At 49.5% G+C, this 15,532-nt stretch overlaps 1 protein-coding gene across 2 annotated transcripts in view; it reads right to left on the reverse strand.

Annotated features, from left to right (window-relative positions):
- LOC112244530 (ankyrin repeat domain-containing protein 12) overlaps positions 1 to 15,532 on the reverse strand; it is a 70,346-nt gene that overhangs the window by 17,256 nt on the left and 37,558 nt on the right. For both annotated transcript variants that reach the window (XM_042329204.1, XM_042329203.1), the window contains 7 exons: positions 14,806 to 14,952; positions 14,303 to 14,506; positions 13,411 to 13,553; positions 12,159 to 12,306; positions 3,647 to 8,211; positions 2,843 to 3,076; positions 2,413 to 2,511 (listed from right to left, as the gene is read on the reverse strand). In XM_042329204.1, the coding sequence (XP_042185138.1) occupies positions 2,413 to 2,511; positions 2,843 to 3,076; positions 3,647 to 8,211; positions 12,159 to 12,306; positions 13,411 to 13,553; positions 14,303 to 14,506; positions 14,806 to 14,952 (5,540 nt within the window). The remainder of the gene's footprint in view (positions 1 to 2,412; positions 2,512 to 2,842; positions 3,077 to 3,646; positions 8,212 to 12,158; positions 12,307 to 13,410; positions 13,554 to 14,302; positions 14,507 to 14,805; positions 14,953 to 15,532) is intronic.

Here is a 15,532-nt window from a genome sequence, read left to right on the forward strand (position 1 = left end):
TGCTGGAGTACTGAAAACAGGGGAGGGTGCTGGAGTACTGAAAACAGGGGAGGGTGCTGGAGTACTGAAAACAGGAGAGGGTGCTGGAGTACTGAAAACAGGGAGGGTGCTGAAGTACTGAAAACAGGGGAGGGTGCTGGAGTACTGAAAACAGGAGAGGGTGCTGGAGTACTGAAAACAGGGGAGGGTGCTGGAGTACTGAAAACAGGGGAGGGTGCTGGAGTACTGAAAACAGGAGAGGGTGCTGGAGTACTGAAAACAGGAGAGGGTGCTGGAGTACTGAAAACAGGGGAGGGTGCTGGAGTACTGAAAACAGGGGAGGGTGCTGGAGTACTGAAAACAGGAGAGGGTGCTGGAGTACTGAAAACAGGGGAGGGTGCTGAAGTACTGAAAACAGGGGAGGGTGCTGGAGTACTGAAAACAGGAGAGGGTGCTGGAGTACTGAAAACAGGGGAGGGTGCTGGGGTACTGAAAACAGGGGAGGGTGCTGGAGTACTGAAAACAGGGAGGGTGCTGGAGTACTGAAAACAGGGGAGGGTGCTGGAGTACTGAAAACAGGAGAGGGTGCTGGAGTACTGAAAACAGGGGAGGGTGCTGGAGTACTGAAAACAGGAGAGGGTGCTGGAGTACTGAAAACAGGAGAGGGTGCTGGAGTACTGAAAACAGGAGAGGGTGCTGGAGTACTGAAAACAGGAGAGGGTGCTGGAGTACTAAAAACAGGAGAGGGTGCTGGAGTACTGAAAACAGGAGAGGGTGCTGGAGTACTAAAAACAGGAGAGGGTGCTGGAGTACTGAAAACAGGGGAGGGTGCTGGAGTACTGAAAACAGGGGAGGGTGCTGGGGTACTGAAAACAGGAGCCAATCATTTTGACTAAAATTATATTACTTGTTAAACAAAATCAATTGTATTAGTATAAAATGTTTTTTTTTTTAGCATACAATACACACTATATATACAGAAGTATGTGGACACCCCTTCAAATGAGTTGCTGACAGGTGTATACCAATCGAGCACACAGCCATGCAATCTCCATAGACAAACATTGACAGTAGAATGGCCTTACTGAAGAACTCATTGACTTTAAATGTGGCACTGTCATAGGATGCCATCTTTCCAAGAAGTCAGTTCATCAAATTTCTGCCCTGCTAGTGCTGTCCTTGGCCAACTTTAAGTGCTGTTATTGTGAAGTGGAAACGTCTAGGAGCATCAACGGCTCAGCCGTGAAGTGGTAGACCACACAAGCTCACAGAACAGGACCTTAAGAGTGCTGAAGCATGTAAAAATGATCTGTCCTCGGTTGCAACACTCACTACCGAGTTCCAAACTGCCTCTGAAAGCAACGTCAGTACGATAACTGTTCGTTGGGAGCTTCATGAAATGGGTTTCCATGGCTGAGCAGCTGCACACAAGCCTAACATCACCATGCACAATGCCAAGCGTCGGCTGGATCGGCGTAAAGTAATCTGACAGATGAATGTGGGTTTGGCGGATGCCAGGAGAACGCTACTTGCCCCAATGCATAGTGCCAACTGTAAAGTTTGGTGGAGAAGGAATAATGGTCTGGGGCTGTTTTTCATGGTTCGGGCCCCTTAGTTCCAGTGAAGGGAAATCTACAGCATATAATGACATTCTAGACGATTCTGCGCTCCCAACTTTGTGACAACAGTTTGGGAAAGGCCTTTTCCTGTTTCAGCATGAAAATGCCTAAACGCACAAAGCAAGGTCCATACAGAAATGGTTTATCGAGATCGGTGTGGAAGATGTTGCCTGGTCTGCACAGAGCCCTGACCTCCACTCCGTCGTCCAAAATCAGTGTCCGACCTCACTAATACTCTTGTGGCTGAATGGAAGCAAGTCCCTGCAGCAATGTTCCAACATCTAGTGGAAAGCCTTCCCAGAAGAGTGGAGGCTGTTATAGCAGCAATGTTGCAACATCTAGTGGAAAGCCTTCCCAGAAGAGTGGAGGCCGTTATAGCAGCAATGTTGCAACATCTAGTGGAAAGCCTTCCCAGAAGAGTGGAGGCTGTTATAGCAGCAATGTTGCAACATCTAGTGGAAAGCCTTCCCAGAAGAGTGGAGGCTGTTATAGCAGCAATGTTGCAACATCTAGTGGAAAGCCTTCCCAGAAGAGTGGAGGCTGTTATAGCAGCAATGTTCCAACATCTAGTGGAAAGCCTTCCCAGAAGAGTGGAGGCTGTTATAGCAGCAATGTTCCAACATCTAGTGGAAAGCCTTCCCAGAAGAGTAGAGGCTGTTATAGCAGCAAAGGGGGGGGACCAACTCCATATTAATACCCATGATCCTTTTTGCTCGTTTTTCAAATGAAGAAACACAATCATGTTGGACATGACTGTCGATCAAAGCTGTAAAGGAAGATTGAATAGGCTTTTGAGTAGAATTACTCCACATACCCGTTCAATGCTGTGTTGCAAGCGTAGCTTCATACGAACAACTTCCTGTTGTTTAAACATCTCCTTCAGTTGGTCCGGTAGAGACGGAGGTGGAGTTATCTGTTAAGAGAGACAAATAAACATGACAAATAAGTTCAACATTTTGAAAACTTTTAAGATTTGTTTAATAAAACCCCTTTTAAGGCTGATGTCTTGAGTCGAAGGACTTTAGCAATTAAAATAAAACATTTCCCAGAACTATACTTTTATTTTTAAACGGAGGAAACAACAAGAAACGACAAAGGGAAAAGAAACCCCGGGGACAAAAGAAAAGGACAGAAGTGTCCGTAGAGCTTTTTAGTCAAAGAGCAAAACTAATAAGTCCTGGACACTGAATCCTGACTCATATAAGAGGAGATGACTAAATGACAGTTAACAACTCCAGACTCACAGTTGGAATACAGAGTTTGCTGAGCGGGTTCCCGTCTAGCAGGTAGGAGCCAGTAAAAGTCACGTATTCGTCGTAATACTGCGGCGGCTGGGGGATGACGCTCAGCAACACTTTACGCTTCTCCTCGATCTTCTTGCGGATGTGCAGGAACTCGTAGTAAGGGTTGGCCCTCTCCGTCTGGTACGGCTGAATCTCCTCCAGCTTCAGAGAGTCAACGATGGCCGCCAGAGACTCCTGATGAGGAAGGAGAGAAGAGAGGAGATAACTTTACTGTCCCACAAGATAAGATATGTTGTCCCGAATGTCCACTCTTACAACTAGACCGACCTCTCTTTATCCCTGTCCCTCCTCCCTTTCACCTACCCACTCTCCCCCTTCTCTTCAAAACGGCAATACTCCTCTACTTCCTTTCCCTTTCCTCCTTCCTTTCTCATTCCTATTTCTTTCCTTTCTCATTCCTATTTCTTTCCTTCCCTCCTTCCTGTCTCATTCCTATTTCTTTCCTCTATCCTTCCCTCCTTCCTTTCCTTTTCCTCTATCCTTCCCTCCTTCCTTTCCTTTCCTTTCCCTTACCTCCTTCCTGTCTCATTCCTATTTCTTTCCTCTATCCTTCCCTCCTTCCTTTCCTTTTCCTCTATCCTTCCCTCCTTCCTTTCTCATTCCTATTCCTTTCCTCTATCCTTCCCTCCTTCCTTTCTCATTCCTATTCCTTTCCTCTATCCTTCCCTCCTAAAAACATCTCCTCACCCTTTCCGAGACGTACCCTTTTCCCTCTCCCTTTTCCTATCTACCAGAAGAGCCCACCTGCTGCATGCTGCCTCCAGCCTGGTTGGAGGTAGAAAACCTGGGCATCTTCCTCTTCCTGGGATGGGTCTGCTGGAAGTCCTGGTCCTCTTCCATGGTTAGGGAGAGGACCTTGGCCTTAGCCCCGGAGGAGTCAGAGTCTCTGTCCCCAGACTGGGGGGAAGAGCTAGCAGAAAACCCACTGCAGCTGTAACTACCACTACTACCACTCTGGTCTGTCCGGGAGCCCTGCTGGAAGTTACAACTCTGTCCAGAAACACTCTGGGTCTGGTCTGATCCAACAATCGAGGGAGTCTGTCCTTCTGGTCTCTCCTCAGAGGTAGGCTCTTGGCATGGCTCTGACTTCACTTCGGGGACGGTGACCATACTACTGCCCTCTGATGAAGACCAACAGCTAGCCTTTTCTGTTGACATGGCCTCAGGACCTCTCCACTTCTCAGGAGCGTCAGAAGGTTCTTCTTCTTCCTTGTGTTCAGGGCTCGAGCAGCGCGACAGAGCGGATGATGTAAGCTGGCCAGTAGGATAGTTTTTGTCCGGCTGAGGATCGCTAGGACCCACAATGTCACTGGAGAATCTGGATTTCTTACAGTCTTTACTGTTCCCATCAGTGTCCATCTCCTCTTGAGAATCCTTGGGTTTGCTGGTGGTCATCATGGAGTCCTCTGAGCTAGCGCTGGGTGGTGGGTGTTTGCTGGTGGAGGCTACTGGGTTGTCCATCCATCCAGGTCTAGACGCTCCTAACGCACTCTGAAGGCTCTCTACAGCTGCTCTGTTTTCAGCGCTGCTAGCTCCACTCTCAACTGGAGTTTTATCTTTAGAATCAAGAACCAGATCTCCATTAATCTCTGTCTTCGTCTGCTGTGAGGTCACCGTACTGGTGTTTGGAAGGAGGGTTTCCCGTGACTGGCTAGCAGAGAGAGATGTAGTTTCGGTGCTGGAGAACGGCAGTTGACAGGATAGAGAAGATAATGTCACCAGTGGCGTCATGTCCTCAGAGGGCAGGTCTTTCATGCTATATTCAGGTGCCGCACTGGAGGTCTCCACAGGGATACACTGGACGTCCCGTATTAGGAGAGGATCAGAGGTGGAAGAAAACCCTCTCTGTTCTGGCGTAGCTAGCTGTTGGACACTAGCCTGCTGAAGTGTTGAGGAGTCCTTTACGTGAGGATCGCTGGTGTTGGACGCTTGAGGTGGGAGATAGACACCTGAAGCGGTGTTCCCTTCACTCTCGGTGTTGAGATCTGCATCTGTTATTGCATTAGGAAGATTCGGAAGCATCTGAATTGGATCACTTTGACTCTGGCTCTCCTTTGGATCCGCACAGGTTTCTAAAGGCTGAACACTTGTGGACTCTTCACTGGGTTGAGCAGCAGGCACCACGGCGACCTTGGACAGAGTTTCGATAGGTTTGCACTCAGACGCCGTCGCACAGTTAGCGTCTTCGTCCAGAATAGCCCTAAGGCAAGGGGAAGCGTGTCTGCTCTGCAGCGGAGTCTGGTTGCCTTGCCCCGGCTCTTCTGGAAGACTGTTGTCGTCTTTGTCGTGAACGGCAGGATATGGGAGGAAGGAAGACAGGAGGAAAGGCAGCTGAAAGTCCTGGGAGGTTTCCAGGGTCATATCCGAGTCGTACTCAATAGGTCTCGGTGTCAGCATTGTAGCCTGACAGGAGTCTTCAGAGCTGGCCACAGAGATCATAGACACAGACCTGGACATAAGACCCGACCGCTCGCTTTCTGGCCTGGGTGACCTGCTCAAGCTGTTCTCTATACCAGCCATCAGCTTCCCACTGAGGCAGGAAAGTGCCTTCCCGTCCAGAGACATGGTCCTGGAGCTGGTGCTGTCCTTAAGGGGTTTGTCTCTGTCGCGACAGTGAACGTCGGTGGAGCCTTCAGAGCTCTTGGAGCGAAGCAATTCTTTGCTCAAGCACAGTTCTCCAGAAGACGAGGACGTAGTCTTGGCTTTGGCTTTGCTTTTGAGCTTCCCTGTGTCCGTCGTCGTAGAGGAAGGCCGTTGTTTCATCCTCTCCCGCTCCTTCTGTTTGATCTTTTCTAGGTGTTTCCGGTGCCACTGTTCAATCTCCTGGTCCTTCAGACTCAGCATGCGTTCGAAGCTGGTCTGCCTCAGGTCTTCGTTGACCAGACGTTTCTCTTTGGGCTTCTGCTCTTCCCGGGTGGCAGTCAAGGCTTTAGCTTTGGACCGGTTGTCTCGGTCAGTCTCCGTCTCGTTGGGTTTGGTCTTACTGGCCTTGCCACCCTCCTTGGAACGGTCCTTGGAACGGTCTTTGTCCCGATCTCGGTGCTTGTCCGAGTCTCTGGATTCTCGGTCTCTCCTGTCTCGGTCTTTCTCTGGCGTCTTTGGGAGGTCCTCTGTCTTTAGTAGTTTTGCTGGTAATGTCTTGCAACTTTCAGACACATAGCCCTTCTCCTCCAAGAGGAGCTTCAGGTTAGAAGAGGAGGAGGAAGATGAGGAAGCGCTGTCTTTAGATTTTTCCCTTTTCTTCTTATCGCAGTCTTTGTCTTTCTCCTTTTCCTTAGAGCGATCGGATTTACTGTGGTCCATGGATTTCTCTAAAGGTTGTTTTCCTTTCTTATCAAAGCTCGTCCTGTCTTTGTGTTCTCCCGCGTTGTACTCCCTCTCCAGCCTCTCCCTGTCACTCCTCTTATCTGGCTTGTCTTTGCTCTTCTTGTCCTTGCTCTCCTCGTATTTTTTAGTCGAGGACAAGGCTCTGAGCTTCTCAATCTCTTTGTGGTTCTTGTCACCAGGGGATGCCATCCTTTCCTTCTCCCTCTCTTTCCAGCGATCCATGGAATTCTGTGAATTCTCTGATTTCTCAGGGTGCTCAATCTTGACTTTCTTTTCTCTGTCGGGATGCTTTTTATCCGTCTTGTCAACCTCACGTTCCTTTACAGAAGGCCTCCTGTCGTATTTGTCCCGCCGGCATTTCTCAGAGGCATCCAGCTGGTCTGAATCAGCTGTAGACGTGGTCCCCGTTACCGGTTTCTCCTCCGGTTCGTCATTCACACTGGTGGAGTTACGCTGCGTCTCCTCAGGAACCGAAACCCGTACAGAGCTTAGGCACTCAGTCCTTTCCTCACGCTCACTGAGCTTCCCATCCTTTCCCCCCCTCTCCTCTTTACAGACAGCCAAGGTCTCTTTCCTCTCCTTCTTCAAGCGTTCCTCTTCTCTTCTCGGCCTTTTCTCCTTGCTGCTGATGCTAGAGGGGTGTTTTTCTTTCGTCTCTTTTCTCTCTTCCTTCACAGGAGAGCTGCCCGACGTTGAGGTATTCTGAGGAGATCCGCAGTCCTCCCTCTCCATTTTCCCTGGAGGCAAAGGGTCGTCATCGTTGAAGAAGTTCTCTTTCCAGAACTCCCGGTCGAATTCCAGGTTCCTGTGGCCGTCCTTTCTGCCGCCCTCCTTCTGCCGGTGGCGGTTCCTTTCTGGCTCATACTCCCTCCTGGGCTTGTCCTTCTCCTTGTGTTTTAACTTGTGCTTCTTGACCACCTTGCCGTCCTTATCCGTCTTCCGTAAGGCACCACCTTCAGAGATGTCCACGCTGTTGGCAACGCCGCCATCTTTATTATACGGACTGGAGCCTCCATCTTCCACCCCCGCACCACCACCAGCGTCCATGATGACGTCATTCTGGTGGTGCTTGCTCTTCTCCTTGTGCTTGCAGCCTTTACTACTGGAGCTCTCCGTGCAGAACTCAGACTCTGGGTTGTAGTGGTTGTACTTGACACCATCCGGCGGACAGGGACCTTCGGCAATCGAGACGCACGTCATCTTGGCGTTCTCCTGTTTGAGCGGGTTGGAGGACGGCTGCTTGTCGGCCAGGCCGTGGTTGAGCTTGGGGGACTTGACGGTGGCAGACAGATGGAAGAGGTGGACGGACGAGTCATCCTTGGGACTGAAGGACATCTTGAACGAGTCTTCGTCCCCACAGAGTCCCCGGTTGTTCTTGTCTGCGTGTGTCTCCGACACAGACACAGTGGCTACGGAGAACACCAGAGCTTTGCTGTTTTCCTTCCTATCCTCCTGGTTCTCCTTGTTCTTACTCTTGCTCTTGTTCTTCTTCTTTACTTTGCTGCCTTTGTCTTTCTTTTCGGAGAGGTTCTCTTTCTTAGTCCTGCTGGCGTCTGACGCCTTGTGTCCCTCCGAGCCGTGGGAACAGGTTGGAGAGCTCCTTCTCTCTGACGGCATCTCCATCTCATCACTGGAACTATCCGAGGTGCAATACAGGATGCGGGACAACGTCTTCGTCTTCTTAGACTTAGAGGACTGGACTGAGACGCTCCCGTCCCCTTTACCGCTCTGCTTCACGGCCAAATGATCCTTCTCTTCCTGCCTCAGCTCTCTCCGGAGGATGTGTCTGTCGTTCAGGGCTTTACTCAGGTCTTCTTCTTCCTCCTCGTCTTTGAACTCATACTCATCCAGGCCAGACATGGGGGGTGAGGCCTTCACGGTGCTCCGTTTGCCTTCAGAGACTTTCTCCATGTCCGAGTCGTCCATGTTGTCATCATCCACGTCCACACTTGAGGGGTTAACCGAAGGAGGGTCTTCAGACTCTGTAGAGGAAAAGAGAATCATAATTCAAATCTTGAAAACAGAATAAAAAGCCTTGTTCTCTAATCAAGTTTGATTACAAGTTTGAATTGATTTCACCATTCGAATAATATTATATTTTTTTCAGATATCCGGATTGTCGAAATACATGCATTTTACAGAATGGGGACTTGCTCACGTGGTTCAGGAAAGGCAGTGCATCTTGCTTGTTGTTTCAGACAGAAAAGCCCTACTCACTTTACCCCTACAAATTACCTCGACAACTTGTATACAGCCTCTATTGTAATTTTATTGTGTTACTATTTTTTTTAAACTTTAGTTAATTTAGTAAATATTTTCTTAACTAAATTTTCTTAAAACGGCATTGTTGGTTAAGGGCTTGTAAGTAAGCATTTCACGGTAAGGTGACGAATATAACTGGATATCAGAGAGAGAAAGTAGCCAAACCAACTGGAGTAAGTTAGACAAACTTGTTCCTGCGATAGGTAATCTCATCTGGAGGTGTCGGTCTTGGCTGCATCAAATTGATGTAAATAAGCTAGTTAGCGACACTTGCCAAAAGTATGTGGACAAAACTTCAAATGAGTGTGTTCGACTATTTCAGCCACACCCCGTGGCCGACAGGTTTATAAAATCCATGCAATCTCCATAGACAAACATCGGTAGTACAATGGCCTTACTGAAGAGCTCGGTGAGTTTCCACGTGGCACCGCCATATGATTGGCACCTTTTCAACAAGTCAGATGTTCAAATTTCTGCCCTGGTCATCTTGTAAGTGCTGCTATTGTGTAGTGGAAACGTCTAGGAGCAACAACGGCTCAGGCGCAAAGTGGTAGGCCACACAAGCTCACAGAACAGGACCGCAGAGTGCTGGTTGCAAACTCTCTCTACCGAAATCCAAACTGCCTCTGGAAGCAATTTCAGCACAATAACTGTTCGTTGGGAGCTTCATGAAATGGGTTTCCATGGCTGAGCAGCCCCTTAGTTCCAGTGAAAGGGAATCTTAATGCTACAGCATACAATTAAATTCTAGACGATTCTGTGCAACCCCATCCAACAACTTTGGGATGAATTGGAACGCCGACTGCGAGACAAACCAAAATCTCCCAACATCAGTGTCCGACCTCACTAATGCTCTTGTGGCTGAATTGAAGCAATTCCTGCAGCAATGTTCCAACATCTAGTGGAAAGCCTTCCCAGAAGAGTGGAGGCTGTTATAGCAGCAATGTTCCAACTTCTAGTGGAAAGCCTTCCCAGAAGAGTGGAGGCTGTTATAGCAGCAATGTTCCAACTTCTAGTGGAAAGCCTTCCCAGAAGAGTGGAGGCTGTTATAGCAGCAATGTTCCAACATCTAGTGGAAAGCCTTCCCAGAAGAGTGGAGGCTGTTATAGCAGCAATGTTCCAACATCTAGTGGAAAGCCTTCCCAGAAGAGTGGAGGCCGTTATAGCAGCAATGTTCCAACATCTAGTGGAAAGCCTTCCCAGAAGAGTGGAGGCTGTTATAGCAGCAATGTTCCAACATCTAGTGGAAAGCCTTCCCAGAAGAGTGGAGGCTATTATAGCAGCAATGTTCCAACATCTAGTGGAAAGCCTTCCCAGAAGAGATGTTATAGCAGCAATGTTCCTACATCTAGTGGAACGTCTTCCCAGGAGAGTGGAGGCTGTTGTAGCAGCAATGTTCCAACATCTAGTAGAAAGCCTTCCCAGGAGAGTGGAGGCTGTTATAGCAGCAATGTTCCAACATCTAGTGGAAAGCCTTCCCAGAAGAGTGGAGGCTGTTATAGCAGCAATGTTCCAACATCTAGTGGAAAGCCTTCCCAGAAGAGTGGAGGCTGTTATAGAAGCAAAGGGGGGGGACCAACTCCATATTAATACCCATGATGTTGGAAGGAGATGTTGGATGAGCAGTGGCCATGTAGTGTAAGTTTGTTAAAACGATCGCAAACTAATTGAGGATATTTTGCTGTGCTCTCTGTCCCCTATAATAACTCCATCCAGATTTATTTTACCTTGATTTTACTCGGCAAGTCAGCTAAAAACAAATTATTATTTTCAATGACGGGTTTAGGAACAGTGGGGTTAACTTCCTTGTTCAGGGGGCAGAACGACAGATTTGTACCTTGTCAGCTCGGGGATTCGAACTCTCAACCTTTCGGTTACTAGCCCAACGCTCTAACCACTAGGCTACCTGCCTCCCCTACACTCTAACCACTAGGCTACCCTGCCGCCCCTCTAACCACTAGGCTACCTGCCACCCCTACACTCTAACCACTAGGCTACCTGCCACCCCTACACTCTAATCACTAGGCTGCCTGCTGGTTACTGGCCCAACACTCAAACCACTAGGCTACCTGTCGCCCCTACACTCTAACCACTAGGCTACCTGACGCCCCTACTCTCTAACCACTAGGCTACCTGCCGCCCCATTAAACAGCCTACCTGTTGGTTGATCATTGTCTACACTCTTCAATTAGCCAACTTAATTATGTACTTGTAATTCCATTTTGTGTTGATTAGAAATCTTCCACTTCACTTGCTACACATGGATGGAGCCTCTGATGGTAGTGCTGCTATGAATGACCGATAATAACAAGCTCAACTTGTTACAGTCCCGTACCCCTTCAAACATTCAACCTCCAGATGTACCCCCTCTAGCACCAGGGTCAGCGCACTCTACAATGTTGTTTTTTTCCATCATTCTAAGCCTGCCACACACACACACACACACACACACACTATACGATACATGTATTAAACAGAAGAATGTTTGTTTAATAAGTTTTTGTCACAACCCGGCTCGTGGGAAGTGACAAAGAGCTCTTATAGGACCAGGGCACAAATAACAACAACAAATGATGTCCTCCACAATAGTATGGGGCTCGCCTGTCCTAGCCACTCCTCCACAATAGTATGGGGCTTGCCTGTCCTAGCCACTCCTCCACAATAGTATGGGGCTTGCCTGTCCTAGCCACTCCTCCACAATAGTATGGGGCTTGCCTGTCCTAGCCACTCCTCCACAATAGTATGGGGCTTGCCTGTCCTAGCCACTCCTCCACAATAGTATGGGGCTCGCCTGTCCTAGCCACTCCTCCACAATAGTATGGGGCTCGCCTGTCCTAGCCACTCCTCCACAATAGTATGGGGCTCGCCTGTCCTAGCCACTCCTCCACAATAGTATGGGGCTCGCCTGTCCTAGCCACTCCTCCACAATAGTATGGGGCTCGCCTGTCCTAGCCACTCCTCCACAATAGTATGGGGCTCGCCTGTCCTAGCCACTCCTCCACAATAGTATGGGGCTCGCCTGTCCTAGCCACTCCTCCACAATAGTATGGGGCTCGCCTGTCCTAGCCACTCCTCCACAATAGTATGGGGCTTGCCTGTCCTAGCCACTCCTCCACAATAGTATGGGGCTTGCCTGTCCTAGCCACTCCTCCACAATAGTATGGGGCTTGCCTGTCCTAGCCACTCCTCCACAATAGTATGGGGCTTGCCTGTCCTAGCCACTCCTCCACAATAGTATGGGGCTTGCCTGTCCTAGCCACTCCTCCACAATAGTATGGGGCTTGCCTGTCCTAGCCACTCCTCCACAATAGTATGGGGCTTGCCTGTCCTAGCCACTCCTCCACAATAGTATGGGGCTTGCCTGTCCTAGCCACTCCTCCACAATAGTATGGGGCTTGCCTGTCCTAGCCACTCCTCCACAATAGTATGGGGCTTGCCTGTCCTAGCCACTCCTCCACAATAGTATGGGGCTTGCCTGTCCTAGCCACTCCTCCACAATAGTATGGGGCTTGCCTGTCCTAGCCACTCCTCCACAATAGTATGGGGCTTGCCTGTCCTAGCCACTCGGTAGCTCACCATATAAGACTCTTCTAGCCCCTTCTTATTAATGGTATCTGTTGCTTTTATACATGTCTTACTACTCGAAAGTCGTCTTTATTCTCCCTACCTGAGGAGCTGTCCTCTGGGTCTGAGAGGGGCACCTCTCCCTTTAGGAGGAGCTCCAGCTCGTGGGAATCAGCGATGTCCACGGGCCGCTCCCCTCTCTTGTTGGCCTGGAATGCATTGCCTCCATGTCTCAGCAGCAGCTTCACAATCTATACGAAGGGGGATAGGACAGGTGATTATCTCTCTCGGGGGATCGGACAGGTAATTATCCCTCTCTCTCGGGGGATAGGACATGTGATTATCCCTCTCTCTCGGGGGACAGGACAGGTGATTATCCCTCTCTCTCGGGGGATAGGACAGGTAATTATCCCTCTCTCTCGGGGATAGGACAGGTGTTTATCCCTCTCTCTCGGGGATCGGACAGGTAATTATCCCTCTCTCTCTCGGGGATCGGACAGGTGATTATCCCTCTCTCTCTCGGGGGATAGGACAGGTAATTATCCCTCTCTCTCGGGGATAGGACAGGTGTTTATCCCTCTCTCTCGGGGGATAGGACATGTGATTATCCCCTCTCTCGGGGATAGGACAGGTGTTTATCCCTCTCTCTCGGGGGGATAGGACAGGTGTTTATCCCTCTCTCTCGGGGATAGGACAGGTGTTTATCCCTCTCTCGGGGGGGATAGGACAGGTGTTTATCCCTCTCTCTCGGGGGATAGGACAGGTGTTATCCCTCTCTCTCGGGGGATAGGACAGGTGTTATCCCTCTCTCTCGGGGGATAGGACAGGTAAATTATCTCTCTCAGGGGATAGGACAAGTGATAATCTCCAAGAGCTCAAGGATCCCAGATAATTCCTGAATAAAGTCAATAAAAAGGGTAAGTAAGTTTCAATCTAAGCAGTACTCCCATGTTAAGAGAACCAGCGGCGGTACATGTTGGGTGGTCAGGCCGGGGAGGTCAGGCCCTGGGTGGTCAGGCCGGGGAGGTCAGGCCCTGGGTGGTCAGGCCGGGGAGGTCAGGCCCTGGGTGGTCAGGCCCTGGGTGGTCAGGCCGGGGAGGTCAGGCCCTGGGTGGTCAGGCGGGGGGTCAGGTCAGGCCCTGGGTGGTCAGGCCCTGGGTGGTCAGGCCGGGAGGTCAGGCCCTGGGTGGTCAGGCCGGGAGGTCAGGCCCTGGGTGGTCAGGCCCTGGTGGTCAGGCCCTGGGTGGTCAGGCCGGGAGGTCAGGCCCTGGGTGGTCAGGCCCTGGGTGGTCAGGCCAGGGAGGTCAGGCCAGGGTGGTCAGGCCAGGGAGGTCAGGCCAGGGAGGTCAACCTACGTCTGTATGTCCACTACTGGAGGCATCGTGGAGCGGAGTGTCGTCGTCCAGACCCTGGGTGTTGACTTCTGCGCCGGCCGCGATCAGAACCTTGGCCACGTCGTAGTAACCAAGGTTACATGCCTCGTGAAGAGGGGTCCAGCCTGATGGAAGGAAGAAATTGTCTTTTGAAGGGGAAACTGGAACAGTTCAGCGCCTAACGTTGCAGGGTCCACAGGGAGGGGAGTGAGAATGTGGGTTTAAGCATTACAGCAAGCCCTTCTGAATAAGAGCACCTGGTAAATGATCCCCCCCCCCATAAAGCCTCGTTATTGGTACGTCAATTTCTTGTTATTTTTAGATTTATTTATTCATTTAAATATATTTTCTGATATTATTTTTCTTGAAATGCACTGTTGGTTAAGGCTTGTAAGTAAGCATTCCACGGTAAGGTGATGTAAAATGTGTGTGTGTGTGTTTAGGTGTTATAAGCAAAGCCACTTTGGATAAAAGTGCCTGGTCAATGATTAAATGGGTATGTACATATTTAAAAAGTTACTCTGATCTTTCTAGTTGATAACGATTGGTCAGGTGATCTTTCTAGTTGATAACGATTGGTCAGGTGATCTTTCTAGTTGATAACGATTGGTCAGGTGATCTTTCTAGTTGATAACGATTGGTCAGGTGATCTTTCTAGTTGATAACGATTGGTCAGGTGATCTTTCTAGTTGATAACGATTGGTCAGGTGATCTTTCTAGTTGATAACGATTGGTCAGGTGATCTTTCTAGTTGATAACGATTGGTCAGGTGATCTTTCTAGTTGATAACGATTGGTCAGGTGATCTTTCTAGTTGATAACGATTGGTCAGGTGATCTTTCTAGTTGATAACGATTGGTCAGGTGTTCCTTTACCTGCAAAGTCTTTGACGTTGACATCAGCTCCCAGGCTGATGATCTCCTTGACATGCTTGGCATCCCCTCGTATGGCGGCCATGTGTAACGGCGTCTCGCCACGCTCGTTCCTCTTGTTCACCTTGTCCCTCGCTCTGGAGGCCGTGCTGCTGGGGAGCTTCTTCTGCACCGGGGGGGCCTGGGACGGGTGGCTAGGTGTCGAGTCTGAGGAGGGAGGGAGGGGAGAGAGAAATAACTCAGAGAAAGTTAGATATATTTTTTTTAAGTCTGATAACCGGGAGGTCCGTTATCGACAAGGCCGTTGTACCGGGAGGTCCGTTATCGACAAGGCCGTTGTACCGGGAGGTCCGTTATCGACAAGGCCGTTGTACCGGGAGGTCCGTTATCGACAAGGCCGTTGTTTATCATTATGACTCTGAATCCTGATAAATATATTAACCATCCACATCTCAAAGAGGTTATGAGAGGGAGAGGAGACAGGGCATGAATGTGTTCTGACTAACCTGGGCTGTTGTCCCTGGCGGTCATCTGCATCAGGAGGGCCATCTGCTTTCGTTCCGACAGCGGGTATCCAAACAGGAGATTAACCGGGGCCTTCTTACTCCCCCCAGACTCCTTCTTGACTTTCTTCTTATCCGGGCCATCTTTATCTACAAACAAGAGGTAGGAAAAGAAACAGGGTTAGACTTAGAAACCCCCCTCCCCCCAAAAAAACACACACACACGCCTCCAATTCTGCCAAATGAGCAAGGTGTGAATCCCAAAATGCATCTTATTCCCTATATAGCATAGTCTTTATGGACCCTAGTCAAAAAGAGCACACTATATAGGAGACAGAGTGCCATTTGGGATGCATCCAAGATGATCAACAACAGGGGTAATGCAATAAGGTGCTGAAGTGCCCCCATCTTTTGCACCGTACCTCTCGATCACGCCACACGCCCCCAAAAAAGGAAGACTGGTTAGACTAACATAACAGGAAAAAACTGGTTAGCGCACAGCGTTCTTAAAGGGGGGCCAGCACAGTGTGTAAGGTTGGTATAACCAACGCATCACTCATAACACCATTAAGCCAACATACAGACATGCGTGAGGTGAGCTAGCGAGCTCTAGAGAGCAGGCAGACAGTGTTTAGAGTGTAACATAACAGGATAGGAAGACTGGGATTAGACTAACATAACAGGATAGGAAGACTGGGATTAGACTAACATAACAGGATAGGAAGACTGG

This window comes from Oncorhynchus tshawytscha, linkage group LG10 (assembly GCF_018296145.1).
Source record: "Oncorhynchus tshawytscha isolate Ot180627B linkage group LG10, Otsh_v2.0, whole genome shotgun sequence".
NCBI lineage: Eukaryota > Metazoa > Chordata > Actinopteri > Salmoniformes > Salmonidae > Oncorhynchus > Oncorhynchus tshawytscha.